The sequence below is a fragment of the Anguilla anguilla genome, chromosome 3 (assembly GCF_013347855.1).
Source record: "Anguilla anguilla isolate fAngAng1 chromosome 3, fAngAng1.pri, whole genome shotgun sequence".
In the NCBI taxonomy this organism is placed as follows: Eukaryota; Metazoa; Chordata; class Actinopteri; order Anguilliformes; family Anguillidae; genus Anguilla; species Anguilla anguilla.
This window is the reverse complement of record NC_049203.1, coordinates 27,373,578-27,390,964: the sequence shown is the minus strand read 5'-3', so window position 1 is coordinate 27,390,964 and position 17,387 is coordinate 27,373,578. Positions and strand designations below refer to the sequence as shown.

General features: G+C 38.2%; 1 protein-coding gene across 8 annotated transcripts; it reads left to right on the top strand.

Moving 5' to 3' along the window:
• The first annotated feature begins 2,387 nt into the window (after positions 1-2,387).
• Positions 2,388-16,702, top strand: LOC118223465 (asialoglycoprotein receptor 1-like). Of its 8 annotated transcripts, XM_035410037.1 has the most exons (14): positions 2,388-3,612; positions 5,309-5,425; positions 8,206-8,289; positions 8,524-8,610; positions 9,207-9,290; positions 9,508-9,591; positions 10,291-10,374; positions 10,592-10,675; positions 11,376-11,459; positions 11,677-11,760; positions 12,148-12,219; positions 13,701-13,855; positions 14,422-14,534; positions 15,272-16,702. In XM_035410037.1, the coding sequence occupies exons 1-14, from the start codon at positions 3,540-3,542 to the stop codon at positions 15,435-15,437; spliced, it is 1,371 nt and encodes a 456-aa protein (XP_035265928.1). In that variant the 5' UTR covers positions 2,388-3,539; the 3' UTR covers positions 15,438-16,702. The 8 variants fall into 8 exon arrangements, with proteins under 8 accessions (XP_035265928.1, XP_035265932.1, XP_035265931.1 ...); XM_035410041.1 differs by lacking the exon at positions 8,524-8,610; XM_035410040.1 differs by lacking the exon at positions 9,207-9,290.
• The last annotated feature ends 685 nt before the right edge of the window (positions 16,703-17,387 follow it).

Here is a 17,387-nt window from a genome sequence, read left to right as displayed (position 1 = left end):
TGTAGATACTTGTAGATACCTGATGCCTCCAAGTCCTTCACCAGTTTCTTTGATGTTGTCTTGGGGTTCAGTTGAACCTTTCGGGCCAAAGTTTGTTGAGCCCTGGGAGTTAATTTGTGCCTCCTTCCTGAACGATGCAGTGTCTGTGTGGTCCCAAGATTTTTATATTTGCTAACAATTGTTTGCACAGATGCTTGTGGTACCTTTGGTTGTTCGGAAATTGCTCCCAAGGAGGAACCGGACTTGTGGAGGTCCACAATTTTTTTCTGAGGTCTTGGCTGGGTTGCTTGGGTCTTCCCATGGTATCAAGGGCAAAATCGTCGTGGCTCTAAAGGTAGGCCCTTAAATACAATTAACTCCCAACTAACTCCTAATTGTGAAAATATGCCAATCAGAAGCATCTAAAAAATTAATTTCATCAATTTATGGAATCTTCCAGACTGTTTAAAGAGACAGTCAACTTGGTGTATGTAAACTTTTAATGCACTGGAATTCTGATACAGTGAATTAAAGCTGAAATAAACCCGTCTCTGATTTAAAAATACCTTTACCTACCTTCCTATTTGACTTGCCAAAAGAAATGTATGGTAACATGAAATATGCGGAGTTGGTGCATCTTAGCCTAGGTGCATCTTTTGGCCTCAACTGTATGTGTGACCGAAGAGCCACAAACAAATATTTAGCTGAGCAGAAAAACCTGAGAAACACTAATCAACTAACTGCATACTACCACTTGATAGGAACTGCTTTATTTAAGATATGTATTTTAAATTTATAAAATTTTAAAATGTATAATTGCAGAAGCTGTGTTAGCCACCTCTCTAGAGACAATGTTGCTATCTAGGACAATTTAATGTTGCAATTAGCCAATACATCACATGCTAATTCTGTTTTATTTAAGATATGCATTTTCTTATTGTTTAATTGATCATTGCAGAAGCTGTATTAACTGCCTTTCTAGAGACAACACTGCTATCTAGGATGATTTCATGTGATAATTTCCCGGTACATTGCATGCTATTTCACTGATACACATAATTTATTTTGGATTAAATTTAAGATAAATGTATTTACTCATACTATTGACTATTTCCTCCACATGTGATTGTGACATGGGGGGTTACTTGCTATAAACAAATTTAGTGGGTTAAACCTTCTTCCTGTCATCTGAGGATTACAAAACACATTTTCAGTGATGGAGGACCACTTTCAACACCACCAAAATGTATGACTCACTGGGTTAATAGACAGCAACATTTTGTTCCTATGTGGTCACCATATCTTGGCTGAGGTGCAGACCCTTACAGAAACTGTATAAAATGAAAATATATTTAAATAAAGTACATTACATTGATACTACAACAATTCTCAAAATGCAAGCAAATAGACTGTTCATAGTATTCTTGCATTCAGATACTGCAGTACAGCTATATATTCAACAACTATGCTGTTGTGAAATATAACAGTCCAATTATTTAGTATCTCAGTCAAGAAGCAACATTTTGAAATATTGTGGAGGGGATGCTGAGTTTGGTTTAAAACAGTGGGACACACATTAAAAATGAGAGTCGTTATGTAACATTTAAATTACAATAAAATTGAAAATGTATATTAGAAATAACTATATATATATATATATATATATATATATATATATATATATATATTCAAAGAAGTCCACATATTTACAATCTATTGCAGTATTTCTGTTAGGGGGGTTAGGAATTCAGTAAGTCTGTTGAATATGAAAATTAGATAAGCCAAAGCTAAGGTGAGAATTTGGCCAGGATATTAAGGATCCCATTACTGTTTCTGAAAGATTTCATAAGCTGTTGACCACTGCGAGTCAGGACATTGTTTTAAGAAAAAACTGTGCTGCTGTGACAAGCAAGTAAGGTGACAAGCCTATTTTGGCTTGTTACATTTGGTCCCATTGGTTGAAACATATATACTGTAGCATAGTCCACCCAACACAGTTTTCTGTGAAGAAGGAAAAAAAAGGTTAATCCATAGAAAACAAATGCACCACCTATTGTGGACTATGTAAACATGGAGGCAATGTCCCTTCAGTGGTTAAATAAGCACTTGGTTATAGGTTTTTTGTTTTGTTTTATTTAATGTCACAAAGGCAATGTATGCTGCAGTATCGTCATGTGTATACAGGTTTGTTGCAAAAGATGTCCCATTGTCATCACTTCCAGCAACTTTGATTATCTAGGACAGGGGTCCTCAATCTTATCCAGAAAGGGCCGGTGTGGGTGCAGGCTTTTGTTCGAGCCAAGCAGTAACACACCTGATTCTACTAATCGAGGTCCTTAGCAAAGACTACTCTAGTGGTTGATTAGTAGAATCAGGTGTGTAACTGCTCAGTTGGAACAAAAGCCTGCACCCACACCGGCCCTTTCTGGATAAGATTGAGGACCCCTGATCTAGGAGGTCTCTCATCAAGGGACAACGAAACCTAACCTTATTTACCTTTGGTCATCTGACAGAAGTGTATTTCTGGGTGGTGTGACTGCTGAATGTTTGGGGCTTTATTAATCAAAGAGTTATTCTTATATGTGTGTTCTTATATCATTATGGCCCAAGATAAAAATATAGTTGTGTTTTAGTATCTGTCGTACAAATTTTTCATTTTGGCCAAGATGCACAATAGCATCATTAGGCCACTAACATTTTCATTTCAGTAGATTAAAACCCCATGCAATTGATATGCATTTTCAAAAAGAGGGTTTCACTAACATGTTATATTGCATTAGGAAAATTTAAAGTATTTTCTCATTGGCTTTGAGTCCAGAGGCTTTGTTGTACCTGGCTATAAGAACAAAGTTGTTGACCCCACATTTGGACATCAATGAGAAAGTGTGAGAAGGCAATGGAAAACAACTTGAAAGCAATTTGGATTAAATGCTTAGCCAAGGGTACAATGGCAAAGCACCATCAGGGAACCTAACCTAAAACCTCAAATTTGGCCATCATGCTATGCTGCTGCCCCAGCGTATCGCCTGAACATAGTTTAAAGGGGACATGAACATTGTTGCTTTTTGGCCAACTGTTCTGTACAATCACTTTTTTGAACATTGTTTTTTTTTTGTTTGAAATCACATGTCCCATGGTTTCGGTCTAGCTAAAAGAAAGTTTATTCAGCTGGTACTGTAGCTGTTACAAACTGGTTTGTGCCAGTAGCTGTGTTACATACTCAACTTCTTGCTGTTTGCTAAGCAGTAGCCACAATCTGGGCCAAGCACAGACATTGTAATGGTAGGTAACGAGTTACATAATGTGGTTATTCACAGATTTGTTCCTCGTTCAAGGTCAATCACCCTTCACCAGTGGGTTGAGGTTACCTCTGGTGCATCTCTTTTTATTCTTAAGAAACCGAAGTGATACTTTTGGTTTCTTCAACATATTTCCTCTTTAACTTCTGCATTTATCACTTCCCGACTTTTTAAAGTAAAACAGTGTATAAATAGAGGACGACTGTCCTCGCACTCTCTATTTGTAATCCCTCTGTAAACTCACCTGCTATTCATTGAAACATGGAAGAAAACTATAGCCACACTGAAATAATTCTCTCTGATCTGGACCACAAGAATGAGGAATTCTTCTCAGGTAAGATCCTTTTCCCTCTTCATCCTCTAGTGGATTCATTTGAATTTTTTTTACTCAGTTTGTTTATTTAACCTCATTATTGGTCAATGAATAGATCATGACATTCCCATTCACTCAATGACCTCAATTATTAATTTAAATATGAATAATGACACACAATTATGCCTTGATTTACAAATGGGTACTCATGGCACACAATTTTACATTACATTCAGCGACATTTACAGTAACGTGACAAATAAGCAATACAGTACAAGCCGTGTTGTACTGTGAATATGGTCATGGCTACAGGGGTATTGTTCGACATAACATGAAGCGGAGTGCCTACAACTCCCTGCAGCTGTGACTATTCATGATAGAGCACAACACCGAGTACTGTATTGCTTGTATAAAAGGGCTACAACATATTGAAACAATTAATTTATGACACAATGTTACTTTTACAAGATTATTTATAAGTAACGGTTTATCCGCAGAATAACAAACAGGCAGTTTGATGAATTGTTCCTCTGTCAGATTTACAATCACTGTAGAATGGCAACTGATAATTCAACAAAATATTTAGTTGTAAACACTTTTACAATTGATTAATTGCATGTGATTAATAATATCTATCTTCCTTATTAAAATGAAAATTGTTTTGAGATGAGGCAAAATGTTAATGTCAAAATAATGGAAAGTTGCAACTGAACTAATTATGTTTCACAGAAGCTAAACAAGCCATATCCCAAAGCAATGCTACACGTTTTCCTTCATTTATTCAATTTATTATTTGTTTAAGAACCCCAAAAGCACATACAAGGATAAGCCCTTATTGAAAGCATTTCCTTCCACACAGCTATGATTCCTGAATTCATTAAGAAATTAATATTACTGCTTGCTTTGATCCATGTTCAAAATTCTGGGCAGGCCTGGTTGCCTATAATTATGGCCAGTGGGGCTAAAAGAAGAGACTTCAGTGACTTTAACAGTGGGGTGATCGATAGGGTACATTTGGCAGGAGCTTCAGTGACGAAGACTACTCAACTTGCTAAAATTTCATGAGGACCAGTGTCTCAGGTGTTGGTCGGAAGCACGTATTCCTGGATTGTGAAGTCCATTCATTAGTTTGAAGAACAAGGCTAAAAAGGGAAGGAACTCTGAATCACTTAACTTCAATTTTTATTATTAGGGTGTAAGCAGGCAGTTTAGGAAAGAACGGTCTGTCAACAACTCTAACTGGATTCCAGATAATGTAATATGTTATTACAGTCTCGGGAAAAAGGTTATTACATTATCTGGACAGTCTTACTAGATTATCTGTCCGACAGGTTTATTATGTTGGATATCCTGTTTTAGGCGGTACTTATTGAAACAAAGACCTGTTTAAATAAATAATTGTAAATAAATAAATAAATAATTGTCAGAATTATAGTGTAATTAACTAAAAAAAAAAAAAAAAAACATAATTTAAGAAAATGAAAGCATCAGTTCTCCAAAAACGGATCTGGACAGATTACAAAGTCCTTACATGTATATAATATATTTATACTTCCCATAATGCATATCTAACTCTGACATAATCTGGCTTTAGCGTAGATTTGGTAAATCATCTTAGGTCTATAATTTAGGACAATGAACAGCTTGAGACACAGCAATGTTTGAAAACCCATGGTTCACCCAGGACTCCTGGCTCCTGTTGATTGTGTATGTCCAGAAACCCCTTCGTGGGCCAGGGAGAAGAGTACCATTGTCACCCACAGAATGACCCGGCTCCTGCTGGCCGTGCTCTGCCTCATCCTGCTGTGTGGCCTCACTGCTCTTGGAGTCCTCTGTGAGTCCACCATCTTCCAGGCAAAAACCCTGCTCAGAGCCATTACACAGGGATATCCAATGTTACACTGAGCCATTACACAGGGATATCCACGGTTACACTGAGCCATTACACAGGGATATCCACTGTTACACTGAGCCATTACACAGGGATATCCACTGTCACACTGAGCCATTACACAGGGATATCCACTGTCACACTGAGCCATTACACAGGGATATCCACTGTTACACTGAACCATTACACAGGGATATCCACTGTTACACTGAGCCATTACACAGGGATATCCACTGTCACACTGAGCCATTACACATGGATATCCACTGTTACACTGAGCCATTGCACAGAGATATCCACTGTTACACTGAGCCATTACACAGGGATATCCACAGTTACACTGAGCCATTATACAGGGGTGTTTACTGTTACACTGAGCCATTACACAGGGATATCCACTGTTACACTGTGCCATTACACAGGGGTATTTACTGTTACACTGAGCCATTACACAGGGATATCCACTGTTACACTGAGCCATTACATTACATCACAATACATTCATTCAGCACAGGCTGTTTTCCAGAGCAGATTATAATGTATGGAACAAATAACTATTCACCTTAATATGAGCAATAGTGGCTGATTACCATTACCAGAATGATGAGAAAAAGTGCAACATCACTAAAGCAATAATGCTAACCAAAGACCAGAATACAAATTCTGATACAAATAGACTACAACCATAACAAACCCTAAAAAGAGAAGCATTAAACCATTAAACTATAACCTATGGCAATGAAATACCATAGCTTGAATTAGTACAAATTGTGGCAGTGCTATGAAATGGGATGCAGTTTGAGAAAGCGGGTCGTTCTGGTTCAGAAGATGGCCAATGATTCTGTTTTTCTTATCGTTTTTTGAAATTCATTCCACATCTATGGGGTGAGCACAGACAGGCATAGTGACTTGGAGATGTAACCATGCAATGAGGGGGAGAGCCAGTGGCTTTAGTGTTTCAGAGCAGAAAGATCTGGCTGGGGTCCAGGGTTTATACACTACACATTGATACCTACACTCAGTGAACCATTATGCAACAATACCTACTGTTACACTGAACCTTACCATACTGATATCTACTGCAACACTAAACTATAACACATTGATATTTACTGATACACTGAACCAATACTCTGACATCTACTACTTGTCTTTGAAGCATCACATACAGATACAGTAGCTGTTGCACTGAAGTTACCCATTATGAATGCTGTTGCACAGACCCATCACTACACACTGATATGAACTGTTATACTGAAGTATAACATGTGAATATCTGATGTTGCACGAAACCATTGCGCACTGAGAGAGGTATGCAAAAGTTTGGATGCCCCTAGTCAAATTGCAAACTTAAACATGGCATATGTATGTAAATACTGACGCACAATATTTTTATTTGCTGAATTTTACCAATATAAAAAACATAAAACAAAAAACAAAAGTTTGGGCACCCTGTCAGTCAGTGCTTAGAAACACTTCCAAATGTTTGTTGTAGACAAATCTAGCATAGCAATATTCCTATTCTTACATGCAGAACCCTTCTAGTTTATAAATATGCAGCCCATGGTTGTTGAGAGTAAGTACAACACCCTAAGCCAGTATTTAGAGCATTTATTCAGCTCTGGATGTCACGTAACGAGTAGGGAGGACCCAAACGCAGAGTAAGAAAAGACAAACTCGAAAAGGGAAAATTAACAAAGACTTTACTAACAAAAAAGGCAAACACAAACAGGGAACAGAAAAGGCCACGATGGGCAAAAACACAAACTCCAAAATATCTAAGAAAAACAGAAAACAAGAGGGACTCAAAACACGGGCAGGGCAGAACACAGGCAGGCAGAGTACACGGGTAGGTACATACGGTCAGAAACAAACAGGGAACCAGCACCTGAGTCAAGGGGACAAAGAACTTAAATAGATAGGGGCAACAAGTCCCAGGTGAACTCAAAGAACAATCAAACCAGAAAAGGAGGGGATAACAAGACACAGGTGGGAACAATGAGACAATCAGAAACAATAATAAAATAATTGAAAGCAATAATACAATTAACAGGGGAACGAGCAGGACACAAAACAGAAGTGCCGCCATCTGGCAGCCCAACAAGGAAAACAAAGACAGAAACACAGAACCATGACACTGGAATTGTATTCACTTGACTTAATTTAAGGCACAATCAGCTATTCAAGCTTTGAAACTTAAACTTTTACAACCCTGCAGAAGTTGTATTAATTTCTTTTCATTTTTTCACAGAGATTCAACAAAACACGTAACTCGACCACGGGTGCTAAACATTTTCATAACACTGTATTCTTTTGCACTGAGCCATTTTACACTGATATCTTTTACACTGAATAAGTACCCACTGATATCTATAATACCAAATTATTATAAACTTATAATTATTTTACACTAAACCATTATGCACTGATAACTGCTGATAGACCGAACCATTACATAACAGGCTTTTACTATTGTACTGAGCATTAACACTGAAATACAATATAGATTGTTACAAAGCAAATCAAATTGAATAGTTAACATAAAGATTGCCTGTATTTTCCCCCCACACTAGATTTTGTGGAGATCAACAAGGCAATAAATCTGTCAATCAGTGCTCTCAACCATTAGATTATTCTCCAGTTGAAGGGCATGTCAGCAGCAGTAGATTGATGGGGAAAGGATAGCATGTATAACTCTATCACTTTGGTTTTCTGTGCAACAGATGTTGAGAAAAGCAACATGCTGGGCTCCCTGAAGGCCCAGAATTCCTCCGCCTCCTTGTTCTCATTGGAACCACAGATGGCAGGTGAGTGTGAACCGCTTTCACTCCAGAGAACAGCAACAATAAGATTTCAATAAGATATTTGTTGAGCTCTTGAGAACCAAGCACATTGGTTCTCTAAAAATAGGTTTTATGTGACAGCCTAGGTCTGGTGGCTCAGATGTGCAAAAGCTTGGGAATGAAATATTATTTAAGCCTATATATATGTGATAAAAATATTAATTGCACATTTTAAATCCATTTCATTTCCTTCAACAGAGAAACATACAAAAATGTCAGATTTTCTAAAGGCTCAAAACAGGAATCTCTCTGCCTCCCTGGCCTCTGTACTACAGAAACTAGCGGGTCAGTCTGAATCAGAAGTTTTGTTTAATTTTCACTGTCTTCTCGCAAACCAAGCACAGAAATCCATTAAGATAAGGATCCAAAGCAATCTAAGCTCCAGAGATTGTAACACAAGAAACAGCTCTTGGCGGACAATGCATACAGCGATGAAATAGTACTGTAAAATATCCTTGCATGCAGTTACAAGATACAAGATAATGTATAAATAATAGCTTTGCTGTCCTTTGTGCAACAGGAAATAGAGGATGTGTCAAAATCAGAATAGTTTAGATGCTGTCTTGTAAATCAAGTGCAATAGTTCTGTAAATTGTCTAACCCGAAGGTATCACATAGGTACCAGATCTTGGTGTCCTTTGCAGTCGTAACCTCTTCTCCAAACCTGTCTGTTCAAAAGAGTACTGTGGGCATTGTGATCTATGGTTATCTAAAATTAAAAGTAAGGCCCAACTGAGACCCTAGTGAAGAAGGAGATCAGACAAGGTGCAGCTCATAGTGTTATGATGACAATGAGTGAATTTCACCAGACAAGGGAAAATATGTCTCCATGCACAGGTTTATCATTTTCAAAATCATTATCCTGTTTTTTTTTTCAATAGAGAAAAACAGCATTGTAGATTCCCTGGAGGCTCAGAACAGGAACATCACTGTGTCTCTTTCTTCTGTGGAACAAAAACTAACCAGTGAGTCGGAAAAGAAGATAGTTTTCTTATTCTCTTGCAAACCAGGGGCTCTCTGAGATTAAATTCCAATGAAGGTCCAAGCTACAGAGGCTATAAGACACACGACAGCACCTGGAAGCTGATGGCATTGCATTCTGTAGCAGCACTGGGTGGGGAAAAAATAAGACATCCTGCACATTTGTAATATGACCAAATTGATTTTGTTTTCTTTTTACAGAGGAAATTAGCGTTGCAAATTCCCTGGAGGACCAGAACAGGAACCTCTCTGCCTCACTCTCCTCTCTGCAACAGAATCTAGCAGGTGAGTTTGCACCAGAAGGTTTCTGATTTTTGTTGTTCTATGTTTAAGTTCCCATGATAGATGAGGCAGAGCATGAACTCACACAAATAGGAGTTAATCTACATTCCATCACCAGTGCACTTAAAAAAAATAATATCCATTCATTATCCCATGTACTTTCAGGTCCAATTAGGTAACGTCATTGACATTCACTGAACAAAAACAGGAAATAGAGGATTTGATAAAACCGGAATAGTTCAAATGTTGTCTTTTAAATCAAGTACAGTAGTTTTGTAAATTTAGATTACAATAACAGCCTATGTCTAACCAGAGGATATCACATAGGTACCAGGTCTTGGTGTCCTTTGCAGACGTATCCTCTTCCCCAACCCTGTCTGTGATCCCAATCACCCCCCGACAACCCATTCAATGATTGCAACCAATTATCTCCCCCTCCCCTGGTTCACAATCACAATCTCCCCCCCAAAACCTCCCCCAGTCAGCTGACTGTTCAAAAGAGTACTGTGGGCATTGTGATCTATGGTTATCTAAAATTTAAAGTAAGGCCCGATTGAGAGCCTCGTAAAGGAGGAGATCAGACATGATGCAGCTCACGGTGTTATGATGACAATGAGTGAATTTCACCAGACAAGGGAAAATATGTCTCCATGCACAGGTTTATCATTTTCAAAATCATTATCCTGTTTTTTTTTTCAATAGAGAAAAACAGCATTGTAGATTCCCTGGAGGCTCAGAACAGGAACATCACTGTGTCTCTTTCTTCTGTGGAACAAAAACTAATCAGTGAGTCGGAAAAGAAGATAGTTTTCTTATTCTCTTGCAAACCAGGGGCTCTCTGAGATTAAATTCCAATGAAGGTCCAAACTGCAGAGGCTATAAGACACACGACAGCACCTGGAAGCTGATGGCACTGAATTCTGTAGCAGCACTGGGTGGAGAAAAAATAAGACATCGTGCACATTTGTAATATGACCAAATTGATTTTGTTTTCTTTTTACAGAGGAAATTAGCGTTTCAAATTCCCTGGAGGACCAGAACAGGAACCTCTCTGCCTCACTCTCCTCTCTGCAACAGAATCTAGCAGGTGAGTTTGCACCAGAAGGTTTCTGATTTTTGTTGTTCTATGTTTAAGTTCCCATGATAGATGAGGCAGAGCATGAACTCACACAAATAGGAGTTAATCTACATTCCATCACCAGTGCACTTAAAAAAAATAATATCCATTCATTATCCCATGTACTTTCAGGTCCAATTAGGTAACGTCATTGACATTCACTGAACAAAAACAGGAAATAGAGGATTTGATAAAACCGGAATAGTTCAAATGTTGTCTTTTAAATCAAGTACAGTAGTTTTGTAAATTTAGATTACAATAACAGCCTATGTCTAACCAGAGGATATCACATAGGTACCAGGTCTTGGTGTCCTTTGCAGACGTATCCTCTTCCCCAACCCTGTCTGTGATCCCAATCACCCCCCGACAACCCATTCAATGATTGCAACCAATTATCTCCCCCTCCCCTGGTTCACAATCACAATCTCCCCCCCAAAACCTCCCCCAGTCAGCTGACTGTTCAAAAGAGTACTGTGGGCATTGTGATCTATGGTTATCTAAAATTTAAAGTAAGGCCCGATTGAGAGCCTCGTAAAGGAGGAGATCAGACATGATGCAGCTCACGGTGTTATGATGACAATGAGTGAATTTCACCAGACAAGGGAAAATATGTCTCCATGCACAGGTTTATCATTTTCAAAATCATTATCCTGTTTTTTTTTTTCAATAGAGAAAAACAGCATTGTAGATTCCCTGGAGGCTCAGAACAGGAACATCACTGTGTCTCTTTCTTCTGTGGAACAAAAACTAACCAGTGAGTCGGAAAAGAAGATAGTTTTCTTATTCTCTTGCAAACCAGGGGCTCTCTGAGATTAAATTCCAATGAAGGTCCAAACTGCAGAGGCTATAAGACACACGACAGCACCTGGAAGCTGATGGCACTGAATTCTGTAGCAGCACTGGGTGGAGAAAAAATAAGACATCGTGCACATTTGTAATATGACCAAATTGATTTTGTTTTCTTTTTACAGAGGAAATTAGCGTTTCAAATTCCCTGGAGGACCAGAACAGGAACCTCTCTGCCTCACTCTCCTCTCTGCAACAGAATCTAGCAGGTGAGTTTGCACCAGAAGGTTTCTGATTTTTGTTGTTCTATGTTTATGTTCCCATGATAGATGAGGCAGAGCATGAACTCACACAAATAGGAGTTAATCTACATTTCATCTCCAGTGCATTTAAAAAAAATAATAACCATTCATTATGTACTTTCAGGTCCAATTAGGTAACTTCATTTACATTCACTGAACAAAAACAGAAACCAAAAATGTAATTCTCATATACATAAACATATTGTCTTTTGGAGAATGTTGCTGTCTGTAAACTGTCATTTTTTGAGGTAAAAGGGTTAAGAAATCACTAAAAATGAACTTGGAAATGGAGTTGCTGATTATGAAAAAAAAAGTGGAATGGAAGTCAATGATTGGCTCTTTTTTGTATATCAGAAGCTGAGAGACAGTTGCATGAACTGCAGACCAATCACAGCGATCTACTGAAAACTCTTTTGTCTTACAAAGGTGAGTTTGATTACTAGCGGTGAATTTTGACAGGGGCAACTCAAAATCATAGCTCCATAGAGTTTACCATAACTTCAGATGTGCATAGTACATAAATATGAATTCATATCTTTATAGATTATTATAATAGATAAAATAAGCTTTATATTTTACGTTTTAATCTTGAGCATAGGTGTTTCAGAACAGTTCTTAAACTAAGTCTTTGATTGGCTAAGGGGTCTAAACTCCTTGCTTCCAAGGCCTAAACTGGCTGCTAATTGAAAGGAAACCACAAAATCTTCAGCCCTCTGGGATATGAGTTTTCTATCTGAACTACATCACAAAATCTTTATATGTTCATTTTTATACCTTTTGTCCTTTTATTTAGATTATATTGAATAACTGAACATTATGGCCATGATGTAACCTTACAAACTGTGACCCTGGGTCCCTGTTTAACAACAAATAGTTTAACCTGTGTCCCATTGAACAGTAAACAGTTTACTCTATACAAACTGCACTGCTGTGTCCCTGTTTAACAGTGAACAGTTTACCCTATACAAACTGCACCGCTGTGTCCCTGTTTAACAGTGAACAGTTTACCTTACACAAACTGGGACCCTGTGTCCCTCTTTAACAGTAAACAGTTTACCCTATACAGACTGCGCCGCTGTGTCCCTCTTTAACAGTGAACAGTTTACCCTATACAAACTGCGCCCCTGTATCCTTTTTAAACAGTTAACAGTTTACAATATACAAACTGCGCTGCTGTGTCCCTGTTTAACAGTAAACAGTTTACCCTATATAAATTGGGTATACAAACTGTTGACCCTGCATGAACTGTGACCCTGTGTCTCTCTGTAACAACAAACTGTTGACCCTGCATAAACTGTGTATCATGGTTGTGTTCCCGTCTGTCTTTCCCTGTTGGGCCGCCAGATGGTGGTACATCTGTTTTGTGTCCTGCTCCCCCGTTTGATTGTATTATTGTTTTCAATTGTTCAATTATTGTTTTGTGGTTGTCTCGTTTTCCCTTCCCTCTCTGTGGCCTGATTGTGCATTGTGCCCTGCTGTGTCTCGTCAGTGTCTTGTCTTTTTAAGTTCCCTTCTCCCGGACTCAGGTGCTGGATCCTTGGTTGTGTTTGATCGCGTGTGTTCCTACCCATGTCCTGTTTTCCACATGCTTTTGGATTTTCTGGATTTTCTTGGTTTCCTGTGTTTTTTTGAAGTTTGTCTTTGTGTTTTTTGAGAGTTCCTCTGCGAGGCTTTTTGTTCCCTTTTGTCCTGCTTTGTTAAGTAAAGTCTTTGTTCCTACCATTTGGAGTTTTGAGTTTTTTCCCCCCTCTGCGTTTGGGTCCTAACCCCCACGTACCCTGACACTGTGACCCTGTGTCTGTGTAACAACAAACTGTTGACCCTGCATAAACTGTGGACATGTGTCCTTGTTTAACAGAAATCAGCTTACCCTGCACAAACTGTGACCCTGTGTCCCTGTTTAACAGAAAGCAGAGGCTACAGAGAGTGTGGCAGTGGCTGGAGGAAGTACATGGGGCAGTGCTACTTTTTCTCCACTCAGAAATTGAACTGGATGCAAAGTTGTGATTTTTGCATGTCAAAGGGGGCTAAACTGGTAATTATCGACTTGGAGCAGGAACAGGTAAAGCATGCCCCTAGTCTGCATTACACATTTATGAGGAAATCATGAGTCGAATGACAATCTAGAATGAAGTCCCATGCTTTCAATAAATATGCTAAATAATTCACGGAGCTGTAAGAAACCCCTCAGATACACCAAACGACATGTCGAGCTTACCAACAGTAAGAAACCTGTCAGATACACCAAATGGCGCATCAAAGTCACCAACAGTAGGGAAACCAAAACTTATCACGTCAAGGTCCCCAACTGTAAACCCCTCCACAAACCAAACAGCAGACGTATCTGAATGGTGAAGGAACATGTGTAGCCTTACCGGGTGCTACTGGAACGGGATTATTTTATGTTATCTCCAGTACTCCAGTAATTTAATGTTGTAGAGGAAAGATTTAAAAAGTACACTTCAGTTAACTGCCTTACCAAGTCTTAGAAAATTCAATTTGCAGTAAATAAATGGCAATGCTTGCTGCAATCTATGTACATTTAGGAATATTAGTGGTGATAATGAATTCAATAGTGTCAATGTCAAATGCATTGTACAGTAATGACTTTTTATTTCTCTTTTTCAGACATTTCTGTCATCCATCATTAGTGAGACACACTGGATTGGGCTGAGTGATCTGAGAACTGAAGGACAGTGGCACTGGGTGGATGATATACCTCTCAGTCAGACAAAACATCAGTAAGGTCTTCCTGTGTATTTCTTATACTTACACAGCTCTGCATCCGGAAGGCCAGACCCACCAAACTGCATTAGCTTATTAACATTAACTGGTGGTAAATGGGTTTGTGTTTCATGCATTTCCAGAGCATTTCACACTGAAAAATGCTCTAAAAAACAAAGTAACAGAGTAACAAAGTGGAGTAGAAATTTTGGTTTATCCAATGAAGCATTTTTTCAGTATAAGAACGAGGTTGATGTGGTCTGGCTAAAAAGCAGTTGCGTTAAGTCATTTATTTATTTAGGATACGCTTTTATTCTGACTGACCTACATATGGTCATTCATAAAGGTTTAGGCAGAGCATATATGATGACAAGTCATCACTATGACAACCAATAGAAGTAGTGAGTACATACTGCAAAGCTATAACAATACAGAGAATGAGGAGGTTATGCTAATAGTAGCAAACAGGTTTAAGGATACTGTGGTTGGTAAGGCTTGTAAACCTGAAATAAATTATCAGATTTGAACCAAGATGCAGGGTAAACAGGTGTGTTTTCAGCTAGCACACAAGATAGACAGTGACTCAATCTGGCTAAGATACATAGGTTCATATGTTTGTACATTTTGTTTCAATACTGAAAAATGAATTTGTGATATATTTGACAGGTCAATTTGTTTGATAACAATTTTTCCCCCTAAATACTAGCTGATAAAACTTTACATTTTATTACCATGTTGTTCCCTGTTTATTAAGGTTTTGGTACACAAGGCCAAATGGGGAGCACGAGCCGGATAACTGGACTGGGGGCGGAGATCCGACTGGAGAAGACTGTGCAGCCATTGGTGACAAGAGTGGAGTACTTGACAAATGGTTTGATGCATCATGCACTGAACAAAAAAGATTTGTGTGTGAAAAGTGACTTTCACATACTACTGAGCAATGGAGACAGATATGCCTACAGATTTACGTACACCAGTTATAGGCTAGTAGGAAATATATGGTAAAGACCGTTTCTCATTTTGCTGTCAGCATTGTATCAGTGCTTATGCTTGTGATCAAAGTTCTTGGCCCAAAGACCAATGGCTTTTCCTCTGGTAGTTGAAAGCTTAGTACCCATTTGCAATGATAATGGTTTGCTTTGTAGAAATATTTGCACCCCAAATAGTAAGTATAACCGATGATTACTTTTTTGTATAAATGTAAAAGGTATTCCAGGAAAGATTAGACATTTTGGGAGGTGATTTTCCAAAACATAACTGGCATTTGGACTCCATTTGAGGACGATCATATAATTGTGGTGACTTTCAAAAGTGATGAAACGCTGATTAGACTCCTTTACCACTCGTGCACAGGGCTCTGAAAACGGGCACATACAGGGAATTAAATACATAAAGCATAAACACAACTGCTATCACAATTAAGTGTTCAGAACACCACCTTATATGCTTCCCTATTCTGCTGTGTCTGAATCACATGAGAGAAAGATGTCATTTGTCAATTGCTTCACCACTAAAGACATAGATAATGCCAAAATAACATTCAGGAAATGCATGACTTAAAAAAAAACAAACAAAAAAAACAATATTTAGACTTCAGAGATTTTTAGAAACATATCCAGAAGTCATGCATTAACTTACATGTTACTGTACCAGTGACCATGGCTTGGAACATGTGTGACAGGACAGGGCATAATGGCTTGTCGCAATAGCAAATGTACAGTAGATACATTATTTGCTAACAGTAATAATATTTACTGCGTAATATTTATTTTTGATTTATTCCCAATTGACTGCATAGAGACAGATCTGCCAGAGAATTATGTGAATGTGATACATTAGAAAGGTACAAATGCAATCATACTGTAACTTCTGCACTTCAGATTAGCCTGGAGTTAACTTATTTTTATCATAACTATTATTGTACATCTAACAACCTGTGAAGCTTTCCATACAAATTATCCTGCTATTCCTGCCTTTTACAACTGTGGACAGATGCCTATCAAGTGATGAACAGCTTAGTGCACACTACACAGGTGTAAAACAACTTATTTACAGAGAGCTGTTGGGGAAAAATTCATCAGAGCTGGTCAAAAGGCCAGACTTGGGATAGGCAGTTGTACCTGCATGCTTTTTCTGGTATGTCCTTTCATACACTTATATAAACTGAATTATCGGCACTTGTGCAGTCCTTGTGTGGCGTCCATTTATTGAACATTAACGCTTGATGTTAATGATCAATGCCTGTTCTCTTATAACCACTACCTATTGCACTACTATGTCTTTGAAACAAATACTGTTTTTGAAGCAAATCACAGGTCACTTTACAGGTGAAAAAATACATATGTATGTTTCTTATTGTCCCAATGGCTGACCTTTATGTTCCCATTGTAGGAGGCAGAATATTCAGCATACCACACCAGTGTGCTTAGGTATATGTGCAGTTTGTACCAAGAGAACACATTCTCAGCAAGGTCAGAATTAATTGAAATAGGTTTGATTTTCCAAACCCAGCAGTTTATACCCTCGTTTGACGTTTGGCACTCTGAATACCAAACACAAGTGCATCAACAGTTAAAACACCTCACTTATCTAACATGTAAAATATGTTTATTTGATTTAATTTGGTAATTGTTATCAAAGTTATCAATTATCAACTAAATTGCCAAATTTGTTGATAGGCAGAGCAAACTGTTGGATCAACCCTTATCAAACTGCACTCACAACCTGATGAAAATTAAGATTTCTAATCTAACAACGAGGTACAACTACCTTAAAACAGTTTACAAAGGTTACTGACATGGACGGTCACACAAGAAATGAATGAAATAAGATACCAAACCATAGCTTATTTGTCCCAAGGAAACCCAAAT